Here is a 13,777-nt window from a genome sequence, read left to right on the forward strand (position 1 = left end):
AGATAAAAATGTAGTGATCCGAGGGTCACCTGCACCCCAATGTTTATAGCAGCAATGTCCACAATAGCCAAACTGAGGAAAGATCCAGGATGTCCATCACCAGATGAATGGATAAAGATGTAGTGTGTGTGTGTGTGTGTGTGTGTGTGTGTATATGTATATGTGTATATATATATATATATATATATATATATACACATATACATACAATGGAAGTATCAGCCATCAGAAACAATGAATATCTGCCATTTACATTGATGTGGATGGAACTGGAGGGTATTATGTTGAGTGAAATAAGTCAATCAGAAAGACAATTACATGATTTCACTCATATGAGGAATATAAGTAACAGTGCAGTGGCTCATAGGAGAAGGGAAGGAAAACTGAATGGGAAGTCATCAGAGAGGGAGAAAAATGAGAGACTCTTAACCATAGAAAACTGAGGGTTGCTAGAGGGGTAGTGGGTGGGGTAATGTGGTAATTGGGTGATGGGCATGAAGGAGGGCATGTGATGTGATGAGCACTGGGTGTTATACGCAAGTGATGAATTAGTGAACTCTACATCTGAAACTAATGATGTACTATATGTTGGCTACTTGAATTTAATTTTTAAAAAAAGAATGTCTTTAGCCCTAGCTGTCTAATTATCTTACTACTTCCAGGGGAGAGGCTAAGGAAAGTCACCTAGCTGTCCACTAAGCAATCACTATCTAAATTGAGGATATGAACAGACAGATGTATCTCACTTACTTGGAAAGAGTGACTAGGATGCTTTCCCCAGGTCCTGACTCTGTTCTAGAGAGATATTCCTTCATTCCTGGTACCCCAACATGTCTACAGAACTAATAGAACTTACCATGGAGGAACCACTTCGCATGCTGCTTCTAGCTAGCTTCTGGCGATGCAGCTTCACCAGATGGTCAATGTCCTCTTCTTCCTCTTCCTCTTCCTAGAACAATAAATATAGATTGAGAGTTAATAAAGTAAGGAAAAGTTCAAAAACGGATAAGCTTGGGCAGCCTGGGTGGCTCGGTGGTTTGGCGCCGCCTTCAGCCCAGGATGTGATCCAGGAGACCCGGGATCGAGTCCCACGTCGGGCTCCCTACATGGAGCCTGCTTCTCCTTCTGCCTGTCTGCCTGTCTCTCTCTCTCTCTCTGCATGTGTGTGTCTCTAATAAATAAATAAAATCTTTTTAAAAAAATGATAAGCTTCCTTTAGCCGGGGGCATCACAATGCCGGATTTTAAGTGGGAGCCATAATTATCGCTAAACTCTGAGATGTCTTGTGCACATGCACACATGAATCCTTATTCTGTGTCTCCAATTTCAGGTTTCCAAACTATATTCCAACCATTTTTCTCCAATCTCAAAAGAATAAGATAAGAATATCTCTTTCCCATTCAACTGCCCCAACCCAACCATCCCTTTATATTTTAATCAAAATAAATATTCATTTAAGCTCTCCCAACTAGATATCAAGCATCATGTTAGAAGATAAAAGAGACAGCGAAGACACTCTTTTTCTTTAGGCAATTCAGCAACCAGATTTACTTTAGAAATTTGAAGGAATCAAGATTCATGTTGTCTTTTCCTAAAGAATTAAACAGGTTGATTAAGAGTATCAAGTACTAAGGTCAACCCTAGACTTATCGAATTTCATATAGTGACCAATACATTGGTACTTACCATATCTACACTGAGGCCTGGGACAGATTTGCTTCTGTCTCCCAAGGAGCTACTTTCATGTCCCACATCTTCTGGGCGAAGATCAATCACGGATTTAGTATATTCTAAATGGAAGACCAAAAACCCAAATCATAAGAGACCCATTCTTTTCCACACCAAAAACACATCCAGGGTATGCAGGACTTCAATCTCTAAGGCCATGACAGGAAACCTACCTGAAGGTCTGAGAATTTTTCTGGTGTTCTTCTTAAATATCATTTCACCCTCATCAACAGATATCACATTTTGACCCCCAGGTTGAGTTTCCTAGGAAGGAATAAGGGCAAGGAAATGGAAAAGGACTGTAGGGAAGGTGGAAGGATAGAGTAAGGAAAAATAGCCTTAAGAAGAATAAAGGTCAGATTTTTGCTAAACTATACAAAGTTAAAGGAAAGATTAATTTATTTTGTAAAGATTTTATTTACTTATTCGTGAGACACACACACACACAGAAGCAGAGACATAGGCAGAGGGAGAAGCAGGCTCCTTGCAGGGACTCGATCCCAGGACCCTGGGATCATGACATAAGCTGAAGGCAGATGCTCAACCACTGAAACATCCAAGCGTCCCAGCTGAGCAGTTTTAAAAGTATACTCAGATATTTATTGTAGGGGAGCCCGATGTGGGACTCAACCCCAGGACCCTGGGATCATGCCCTGAGCCAGAGGCAGACGTTCAACCACTGAGCCACCCAGGCATCCCAGGAAAGATTACTTTAATCTTAGGAATTTAATTTAATCCTAGGAAGTGGTACAAAACCTATTTTTTCAGGTGGTTCAAACAAAACCTTAAATGCTCCCAAGTGAATCTGCACTGAAATTTGTTTAGTTGAATTCTTTTTTTTTAAGATTTTATTTATTTATGGGCAGCCCGGGTGGCTCAGTGGTTTAGCACCGCCTTCAGCCCAGGGTATGATCCTGGAGACCTGGGATCGAGTCCCATGTCGGGCTCCCTGCATGGGGCCTGCTTCTCCTTCTGCCTGTGTTGTGTCTCTGCCTTTCTCTCTCTGTGTCTCTCATGAATAAATAAGGAAATAAAAAAGGAAATATTTTTTTAAAGATTTTATTTATTTACTTGACAGAGATAGAGTGCAAGGGAGCACAAGCAGGGGAGTGAGTGGCAGAGGGAGAGGGAGAAGCAGGCTCCCCGCTGAGCAGGGAGCCCGATGTGGGACTCGATCCCAGGACCCTGGGATCACAACCTGAGCTCAAGGCAGATGATTAACTGACTGAGCCACCCAGATACCCTATTTAGATGAATTCTCAATGTAAACTGTTCCTGAGAAGGAAGAAAGAGAGAGAAGAGAAGAAAAATGAGAGAGAGAGAGAGAGAGAGAGAGAGAGAGAGAGATCCCAACTGACCAATAACTAAAGCTTACCTTTTCCAGTTGAGATGTGGGGGCAGACATCTTCTTCCATTCTGGAAAGAGCCCAGATTTATCCAGAGAGTCTCTCCTGGGGGTAGATATAGAAGTTATAACAAAATCACCTGCTCAACTTCCCCATCTATGGAAGCTCTATGGAATGAGATCCACTGGCTTGGGGTCACTGCAGTAACCAAATCCAGAAAGTAAACGTCACATCTGATTTACCTTTGAAGGAATGTAGACAATCATATAAGCAACTTTGCACAAACACACTTACTCCCCCACTCCTAAGGGACAGCAGGGGCAGTTGCTACTGGTCCAGGGAGACTCCTCTAAGATACAGCAGCCCATGGAAGTTAGCACGCTCCAGAAGGCTGTGCTCGGAGCCAACAGCAGATGTACTACTGACAAACTTGTGGCAAGGTCAGAGAAAATACTTCATTTGACTTGCTGAGGACAGAAGGAAGACACACTGAAGGTATAGGAGCCCTGCATCTTGGACTTGACAACAAAATGTAGTCGGAGGTGCAGGCACTCGCAGGGATTTCACCTGGACAGGCTATCCGAGTCAGCTGTATAGCTGTCCAGACTCTCACTCTCGGCCTCCAGTGCACTCTTTCCACTTTTCAGCTTAGGCACATCAAATGGCACACTAGAATAAAAACCAAAGGCCAATATGTAAAGGAAGTAGGCTTTCCTGCTGGGAATCAGGCTTCCTCCCAACCCATTCACAATGGGAGCCTGAGTGGTCTTTCTACGATAAATATCTGAGTATACTTTTAAAACTGCTCGGCTGGGACGCCTGGATGTCTCAGTGGTTGAGCGTCTGCCTTCAGCTTAGGTCATGATCCCAGGGTTCTTGGATCGAGTCCCTGCAAGGAGCCTGCTTCTCCCTCTGCCTATGTCTCTGCCTCTGCTGTGTGTGTGTGTGTGTGTGTGTGTGTGTGTATTTCTCATGAATAAATAAATAAAATCTTTTTTTTAAAAAAAAAGGATCTCAATTAATTTCACTTGGCTGCCAGGACGACTCTCTCCTGGTCCTCTGACCTCACTGGGGTCCCCTTCTCAGGGTCTTCTGCTGGTCTTTCATCTCCTAAAGCTCTAATCTTTGGATTGTGTCCAGGCGTGTTCCTTAGACTGCTTCTCTTCACTATCTAGAATTATTCCTAAATGATCTCATCTTGTCTCATGGCTTTAAATATCCTCTATAAACCAATAACTCCTAAATTTATCTCTCACTCGAATGCCAGGCTTGTATTTCCAACAGCCTACTTGACATTTCTGCTTGGATGTCTCAAACACAGCAAGGGCAAAACTAAAGCCCTAATCCTCCCCCAAATCTGCTTTTCCCTCAATTTCATCAAATAGCTACTTCCTCCTTTCATTTCTCTGGTCAAAAATCTTAACAGTTTCCCTTGACTCCCCTTATTCTCTCACAATAGAAACCAAATCTGTTATCAAATACTCTTGGCTCTGTCTTCAATTATATCTAGAAACTGACTGGTTCTCACCCCCTCAACTGACGTTGCTTTGGTCCAAACCACCATCACCTAGCTACTGGTAACATTATGGTCACAATAGCCTCCTGAATGAACTCCCTACTTCTACCCTATTCCCTACACAATCTAACCTCAATAGACAGTCAAAATGAGCTTTTAAAATATAAATCCAATATAGAATTACCAAATGACCCAGCAATTCCACTTTTAGATATATACCCAAGAGAACTGAAAACCTGTGTCCACACAAAAACTTGTACATGAATGTTCATACCAGCATTATTCACAATAGCCAACAGGTGGAAATAGTCTGTCCACCAATGGATGAATGGATAAACAAAATGTAGTATATCCATACAATGAAATATTACTGTCAAAAAATACAGTTCTGATACATACTACAACATGGGTGAACCTTGAAAACATTATGCTAAATGAAAGAAGCAAGACATATTTTATATGATTCCACTTATGTGAAGTATCCAGAGCAGGCAAATCTACAGAGACAGGAGGCACATTAGGGACTAGAGGAAACAGAGAGAGAATGCTGAATGGGTGTGGGGTTTCTTTTTGAAGTCATGAAAATATTCTGATGTTAGACAGTGGCAATCGATGGTTACAGAACATTCTCAAAGTGCTAAAAGCCTCCGAATGTCATACCTTAAAATTGTTAAAACAATTAATTGTATGTCATGTGAGTTTCACCTCAATTTCAAAATAGAAAAAACATCATGTCACTTGGAGTGAGATTCCTTACAAGCGCCAACAAAGTCTTTTGTGATCTCCTTCTCATCCCTTCTCTGTCTTCATCTCCTACCACTCCCCCCTTGCTCGCTCAGTTCCAGATTACTCAAATGCACCAAATACAAACTCATCTTCCGCTTTCTTTGCCCATTATGCTTTTCCCCCAGATCCTCTCAAAAGTTTGCTCCCCTGTCTGCTTCATGTCTTTGCTCAGATATCACTGTATCATTGAGACTTTTCCCTGGCAATCCTAAGTAAAACAGCATGTGTACACACATGTCTTCCTGCCACTTCCTATCCCTTTAGACAGCTTTGTCTTCTCTATAGCACTTGTCAACATCTGATTTGATATGTTTACTTGATTATTGTCTGTGTCTCCCTGTCCCCAAATCTAAGCTCCACAGGCAAGGAACTTTATTGTATTTACCAGTGTATCCCAAGGCCTAAAACAGTGCCTGGCAAATAGTAGGCATTTGTAGACATTTGTTTTAAAATATGTCAATTAACATATGAACAAAGAACAAAGTAACCAGGAAAAAAAAAAGAACAAAGTAACCAGAATCTATAATGTCTTAGGCAGTAAAGAATAAACATTCCAAGTTATGACATCATGTTTGCAATAGTTTTATGAAAAAAGGCAGCAGGGGTTGAAATCCTAGGGCATGCAAGAGGTGAAACAGTGGTCATTTCCTGAGAGATAGCTCTATAGTTCAAAGCGCAGCAGGTAAGTTGATTTCATTTTTACTTTAGAATCATTCTTTTTCTCCCTTTGCTCCAAAGAATAAAGAATCCAAAGCAGAACCATTCCTCTAGAGAAGTAGTTTAACAATAACCCACGGAGTGTGTTTTCTGCTTGTATTTTTTCCTAATGATTAATACGTACTAATCCAAAGCTGATACAAATAACCCTAGGGCAAAAAGGCAATTATTGGCATCTGTGCAGTAAAAAATAGACTAAGAGATGAGAATCCTGGGCTCTAACTATCTGTATGATCTCAGGTAAATTATCTTGCTTTCTTTTCTGTAAAAATAAGAGGAATGAATTTGATTACCTCTGAGACTCCATAATTTTATGGCAAAGATAATTTATGGCCACTTAATCTGCTTCCATGTTTAGGATAAATAAGTCTTCTGGATCCAATGAGAAAAGAGGTCATAGACAGCCAGAAGCAGTAGGTCTCAGAAATTACATTCTGACCGATGATGTCAGATGTGTTAATCAGATTCAGAAAATAAAAGTTGTTTTTATCCTTATCCACCAAGGAAAAAGGGGGCCTCATCGCCTAGAACAGATGAGTCACCCACCCAATGCTGTGTGGATTAAATCATAGTACATACATACCATGAAACACCATACATATGGCAAAAAGAATGATAGACCCTTAGTGCAGACATGGAGAGGTGCCGATGTTTTATTTTTCTACAATTGTTCCTTTTACACCTTGAGTTATAACTGACATAAGTAACACATGGTTAAGTGTGTGATTTGATGAATTTTAACATGTACATACACTTGTGAAACCATCACCGCAATTAAGTTAGTGAATACTCCTATCACTCTCAACAGCTTCCACTCACTCCTTCATAATCCATTCATCCCTGCTTACCTCTGTTCCCAGACAGAAAGTGCTGATCTGCATCTGCCACTACTCTTTGGTTTGCATTTTCTAGAACTTTATATAAACAGAATCATACAGTATGCCCTCTCTTTTGTTTGGCTTCTTTCACTCAGCATGATTATTTTGAGATTCACCCATATTATTGCTCGTATCAATAATTCATTCCTTTCCATCACTGAGTAGTATTCCACTGTATAAACAAACCACAATTTATCCCTTTACCTGTTTATAGACATTTGAGCTGTTTCCAGGTTTTGGCTATTGCAAACAAAGCTGCTATGAACATCCATGTACAAGTCTTTGCACGGACACATGCTTTTGCTTCTCTTGAGTAAATACTGAGGAATGGAATGGGTGAAACACAAGGTAAAGGATATTTAACTAAACTCCTATTAGACTGGTTTTCAAAGAGGCTGCACTGCTGCACATTCCCACCATCAGTGTAGGAGAATTCCAGTTGCTCTACATCCTCACCAATAATTGGTATGGTTAGTTCTTAAATTTTAGCCATTCTAATGGTTATACAGTAGCATTTTATTATGATTTTTTTCATATTTCCCTAATAACTAAAGGTGTTGAGAGCATCTTTTTATGTGCTTATTCAATACCTATATCTTGCCTTTGGCAAAGTGTCTGTTCAAATATTTTGCCAAGTTTCTACTGGATTATCTATACTATTGAGTTTTTAAAATTCTCTCTCTTTCAGTTTTTACCATTTACTATGTATGTAGTATGACAGTTTTTTTTAAAAGAAATTAAAAATGTAAGAATCCAATCCGTATTTGTACATTTAGATAGTCTGGTAGTCCATCACCAAAACTAGTAATGCCCATTAACAATAATAGTCTGGGGCAGAAGCAGTGAGGTTACTGGGGACTCATTTTACATATTTCTAATAGTGCTTTTCAACAATCATACAAAACGTGATTAAGTCATTTCCCTTTGGCTCAGGGAAATTTAGGGGAAAAACACAAGTAAAAAGCCAAAAAAAAAAAAAAAAAAACCACCAGCAGCTACCAAATAAGGAGTAAAGGCTCCTGTCATAAAGTTCAAAAAGTCATGGCTAAGAAGACAGAAGAATGATTTAGCTCAGCAAAATTCCATCCAATACAGAGATGTACAGATGAAGTGAGTGAGTAGGCAGTCCTGGAATAAGACAAGGAAAACAAAAGTTCTCAAGATTTGTAGTCCCAGGTATCAACAGATGCAGACAAGACTGCTGGGGTATGTCATCTCTCAGTGCACTGCTAGGAGTTAGATGATGTATCCAAAGCTGGACCATGTGAGCCTGGACATTTAAGAGAATTTCAGCAGGCCAAACCCCAAGACCCCCAAGTTGCCTTTTGCTTTCCCCTTAGGTTCCAATAAAAGAAGTATATAGAAAGCAATATTTTATGCTTGAAGTACAGTTGGGGGTATGGAAGAGATAAATTGTTTCAGGTTGAGGTGAGAAGGAGGTGTCAAGGAGAATTCACACACTATATCAGAGCAAATAAAAGATATAGGCAGAAGAACTTCCTAGCTTCAACATGAGTAAAATGAGAAGAAATGGTCTGGCAGATAAATCTATAAATTGCCATGGGGTGGAGAAATAGAAACAACTTGCAAGATGGTCAAAGAACTATTCTGGAGAAGAGTATAACCCTCAGAAAATAGATTGCTTGTGAGTGCTTTATACTATATAGAAACTCAATAAGAATATATATTTGATAAAGCATAAGAGTGCAAACAGGAAAGATGGAAAAACAACAAAATTGGGGTAAAAGGAAGATTGAGAACAAAGAATAAATTAAAACCTAATCAAGATAATTCACTTTTTTAGGTATTTATTTGAGAGATAGAGAGAAAAAAAGAGAGACAGAGAGAAAGAGAGAGAGAGAGAGAGAGAGAGAGAGAGGCACATGAGGTAGGGAAGAGCAGAGGGGGAAGAGCACTGAGCACAGAGCCCAATGCAGGGCTTGACCTCAGGACCCTGAGATCATGAGCCTGAGATCATGATCTGAGCTGAAATCGAGAGTCTGACATTTAACCGACTGAGCCACCCAGGTATCCCAAGATAATTCATTCTAAAAGTACATTAGATATAGCAAGAGGAAAGGGGAAAAGGGGAGGAAAGAAAATGGCTGAAAATCAAAGCATAGAGGAAAAGTTTGGGTTAATCACAGTTAATTGCTTTTACCTTTCTTTTCTCTTGCATTTGATACTAAAAGAAAAGGAGGATAAATAAATAAGAAATCCAACGTGCCTAGGGTGGGAAACTTAACTAATAAAACAGAAAAAAATCTCAGAGGATATGACATAGAAAAATTTTCCAGGGGCACCTGGGTGGTTCAGTGGTTGAGCGTCTGCCTTTGGCTCAAGTCATGATCCTGGAATCCTGGGATCGAGTCCCACCTCAGGCTCCTGCAGGGAGCCTGCTTCTCCATCTGCCTATGTCTCTGCCTCTCTCTCTGTGTGTGTCTCTCATGAATAAATAAATAAGATCCTTAAACAAAAGAAAAAGGCAATTTTAAAAAATGTCCTGATTTTATGGTCCTGCCCCTACATTGTTCAGAATCAGTAAAATTCTTGCTCTCATTTGATAGAAGCTGTCTTTGGTAAAAGGGATTCTTTAGACAGGTCACTAGGAGCATCTTGCCCTTCCTCTCAATAAGCATATTTTCTACTTAATAAAAAAAGCTTGTAGTTTAAAAGCATCTCCAGTTATAGCCAGGCAAAAACATGAAAGGAAGAGCTACTTACATGAATATATGAGATTTCATATCTCTTAATTGCTACACAAGTTTTACAGACTTGAAAAGGGCTAGTTTGACAGCCTCGGAGCAAAAGCCCTAGCTTATTAATAGTTGTAACCTTAACCTATTGAAAAACAATATGAGGCCAGAAAAGAGAGCAACTCAGGGGTTTCTCAGGAATGAGAGTGTAAGAGGTCGAGAGTGAAAAACATTGTGTAGCAGGTAAGGCAATTACCTCTGTCAAGGGGAGAGCAAAGTATCCCTTTTTTTCTTCTTATTCCCTCCCCCAAAGCTGGTAGAAATTGTCCTTACATCATCAATAAGAGAGGCTTGGTGATTAGAGCAGAAATATTCTCATCCAGCCCAACCACCACTTCCTCTTTCCAGAATTTCTTGGGGAAAATTATAATGATTGATTTGTATGCATAGGAGGTGGCCACTCTCAGATGACAATTAAGGAAGGTTTGAGAATGTACTAGAGAATGTCTGAACAGTAACAGGGACATTTCTAGCAGTAGCAGAAACAGAGAAGGCTGGCTGGTGTATGGATGAATGCCAACCAGCAGAAGCCAAGGGGCCCAGCGCAAGGTTGAGCATCTATCTGCCATCAGCTCAGGGTGTGATCCCGGGATCAAGTCCCATAACGGGCTCCCTGCAGAAAGCCTGATTCTCCCTCTATCTATATTTCTGCCTCTCTCTGTGTCTCTCATGAATAAACAAAACCTTAAAAAAAAGAAAAATATTCCAGCAATGAACAAAGAACTCATCAAGGGTACATATTAGGAGGATACAGAATGATCACCATTGAGACATGTGTGTACATACACACATACACACAGTAAGTTACCTACAAGGGAGAAAAACAGAAGGCTTGCTGACCTCAGACTTTATCACAGTCACACTCAATAGTAGAAGACAATGGAATAATGTCTACAAATTATAAGGGAAAAAAAGTGTGACTCAAGAATACAATATCCAGCCAAGATACCATTCAAGTATTAAGTCAGTAGGTAGGCATTCTTAACATGAAAGAGTAAAATAAATATTGCTTCTGCAAGCCCTTCTTGAAGGAACTTCTCAGTGATAAAATCCAAACAACCAAAAAAAAAAAATGAAAGGAAAAATTCAGAAATACAGAGAAGCCATGGTACAAGGTTATAAGTATACTCCTCCCATCCAAGTACTAACCATTTGCTTCAACGTGGATGGAACTGGAGGGTATTATGCTGAGTGAAGTAAGTCAGTTGGAGAAGGACAAACATTATATGTTCTCATTCATTTGGGGAATATAAATAATAGTGAAAGGGAATATAAGGGAAGGGAGAAGAAATGTGTGGGAAATATCAGAAAGGGAGACAGAATGTAAAGACTGCTAACTCTGGGAAACGAACTAGGGGTGGTAGAAGGGGAGGAGGGCGGGGGGTGGGAGTGAATGGGTGACGGGCACTGGGGGTTATTCTGTATGTTAGTAAATTGAACACCAATAAAAATTTTTTTAAAAAAGTATACTCCTGTTAAATATGAACAAAAACTAAACAGATAAAACAGGCAGATGGTTTATGGTTGCAGAACAGAATGTAAATGTTAGAAGTGCTGTCAAAGTAAAAGTAATTTGAGTATAAAAAATGAGAGTAGGGTAAAGTATTTGGAGAAAGTATAAGAAAGCTAATCTCTTTTTAAAATTTTATTTATTTATTTGAGAGAGAGAGAGCATAAGCACGAGCAGGGGAGAGGAGGCAGAGAGAGAGGAGAAGCAGACTCCCTGCTGAGCAGGAGGCCCAATGGGGGCTTGATCCCAGGACCCTGAGATCATGATCTGGGCCGAAGGCAGCCACTTAACCGACTGAGCCACCCAGGTGCCCCTAATTTCCTTCTCTTTCATAGCAGAGAGTACAGTGATAATATTGAAACAGGTAGATTTTTTTAAAATGACTAAGTGACTGACCCAGCACTCCACTCTTAGGTATCTACCTAAAAGGAATGAAAATGTATGTCCATACAAAAACTCATAATGAAAGTTCATAGCTGCATTACTTATAATAACCAAATAGTAAAAACAATCCAAATGTCCATCAACAGATGAACGTATAAATTAAATGCGGTATATACATACAATAGAACATTCGAATATATAATCAAATATTGTTTGGCAATAAATAGAAATTAGGTCCTGATACATGCTATAACATGGATGAATCTTGAATACATTACATTAAGTGAGAAAAGACAGTCACAAAGGATCACATATTCTTTTATTCCATTTAAATGAGATGTCCAGAATAGGCAAATATATATATAGAGAAAGTAGACCAGTGATTGCTTAGGGGTGGGAAAGGATAAGGAAGTTGGGAGTTTTAGCTAAAAGAGTATAGAGTTTCTTATTAAGGTGATGAAAAGTTCTAAAATCAGTTAAGGCGATGGTTGCACAATTCTGTGAACACTAAAAACCACTGCATTATACATTATAAATGGGTGAATTGTATGGTATGTGAATTCTATCTCAATAAAACTGTTACCTAAAAGACACTAGGAAAAAAATGACTACTCAATAGATTTTATGATTTTTTTTCTTAAACTTAGAGGGATGTTAAAGATTAGTATCTTTTATGGTAAAGAAACATTTATCTGAAGATGAGCAATTCTTCAATTTTATTTCTTCTGTTTTATTCTGTTAAAGTCAAGTAAAATTAAATAGCATGCTTTTAATGTATATATTATGATCCAATATTATACAGGTTTTTCAGTCTATCCACCCACCCATCCTTCTACCTACATATATAGACAAGTGATACCTTAAATAATTTTCACATATGAGTACTGTGGGTATTAGGAATTTGGGTGATTCGTTGCTTTCTTTATTGTTTCCTGTACAGGTTAAATTTTTAATCATGAGTATGTGTTATTTTTATTCATCTTTAAATTGGTCTTAAAAAGAAGAGAGTAAATATTCCAAAATGTTAATGTTAACATGTGAGTGGTAGCAATAGATTTTTCCCCTCTTTCTTTATTCTTTTCTATACTTTCCAAATTTTCCTGTCATAAACAGCTCTTCTTTGATAAATAGAACAAAGTTTAAAATAATAGAATTCAAAGGATGTGTAGCATCTCTGTAAATGATTGCTAGTTCTTACCTGGGCTCCTTCTGTTGCTCCTGAACGATCCTTCTTCCTGGCCAGATATCATCCATCTGTGACTGATGAAGAAGGGACTGTCCCACTGTCTCTCTTTTATTCACTTCGAGGTAAACAAAAGCATGGCAGAGTGGTGGTAATGAGAGGAGGGGGACGGAAACACATCCCACTTGCAGAAGGGATGGCAATATAATCTTTATATTCCCCACAGAGCCCATGAAGTAAAGACACCACTAGTAAGAATATATAATAGGATTCCAAGCCAAGGGATCTTTCACTGACGTCAAGTACCTCAAAAACAAAACAAAACAAAACCATTTCCAGACAGGGCCAGTACCTGCAGGTTTGCGGCGCAGGGACATCCTAATTATCTCACTGCCTGTGTGGTAAGCAAAGCGATTCACTTTCTGATCATAAAACCAATCTCCAGTTGCCTTCTTCAGCTCTCTGAGAAGGAATAAAGGAAAGTGACAAGTGAATTTTTTTTAAAATGGCTCTTGCCACTCAACTAACAAAGGCCGAGGAGGGAAATTCTCCCCACAGCCAGGGCCTCCTTGCCTCTCTCCACAGGTGATACTCACATCTCCTTGGTGCACACCTTACACCTCCAGGTACCACTGCTTTCCTGGATGCGGCAGTCCCGACACACCAGGTGATTACAACCCCGACAAGTGTTGGTCTTGGGAGTCAAACGGCCCAGGCTCTCCTGGCACCGGGCACAGGTCCGATCGCTATAGTATTGGCTGCCCCTCTTGGCCCCTTTCCTTTTGATCTCCAGTAGCTCATTCTTCAGTCGCCTGCCAATCCCCAAAGAGAAGCACAAGTGCGTTCACAGTCTGCATAGGTTGCATGGAGAGTTGTTGAGGGGTAGACAGTAAGACTTTGGTTTGGTAATTAAAATTTGGTTCTACAGAAGTAACAACTTCAGAGCCCAAGGGAGGAATTGTATACTGATACA

The 13,777-nt window shown here is 39.7% G+C and overlaps 1 protein-coding gene across 6 annotated transcripts in view; it reads right to left on the minus strand.

The window, feature by feature from the left end:
• SYTL4 (synaptotagmin like 4) overlaps window positions 1–13,777 on the minus strand; it is a 79,436-nt gene that overhangs the window by 13,352 nt on the left and 52,307 nt on the right. For all 6 annotated transcript variants that reach the window (XM_038587840.1, XM_038587842.1, XM_038587841.1 and 3 more), the window contains 8 exons: window positions 13,401–13,616; window positions 13,157–13,266; window positions 12,820–12,922; window positions 3,642–3,743; window positions 3,104–3,179; window positions 1,902–1,992; window positions 1,687–1,790; window positions 857–949 (listed from right to left, as the gene is read on the minus strand). In XM_038587840.1, the coding sequence (XP_038443768.1) occupies window positions 857–949; window positions 1,687–1,790; window positions 1,902–1,992; window positions 3,104–3,179; window positions 3,642–3,743; window positions 12,820–12,922; window positions 13,157–13,266; window positions 13,401–13,616 (895 nt within the window). The remainder of the gene's footprint in view (window positions 1–856; window positions 950–1,686; window positions 1,791–1,901; window positions 1,993–3,103; window positions 3,180–3,641; window positions 3,744–12,819; window positions 12,923–13,156; window positions 13,267–13,400; window positions 13,617–13,777) is intronic.

This window comes from Canis lupus, chromosome X (genome assembly GCF_011100685.1).
Source record: "Canis lupus familiaris isolate Mischka breed German Shepherd chromosome X, alternate assembly UU_Cfam_GSD_1.0, whole genome shotgun sequence".
Taxonomy (NCBI): Eukaryota; Metazoa; Chordata; class Mammalia; order Carnivora; family Canidae; genus Canis; species Canis lupus.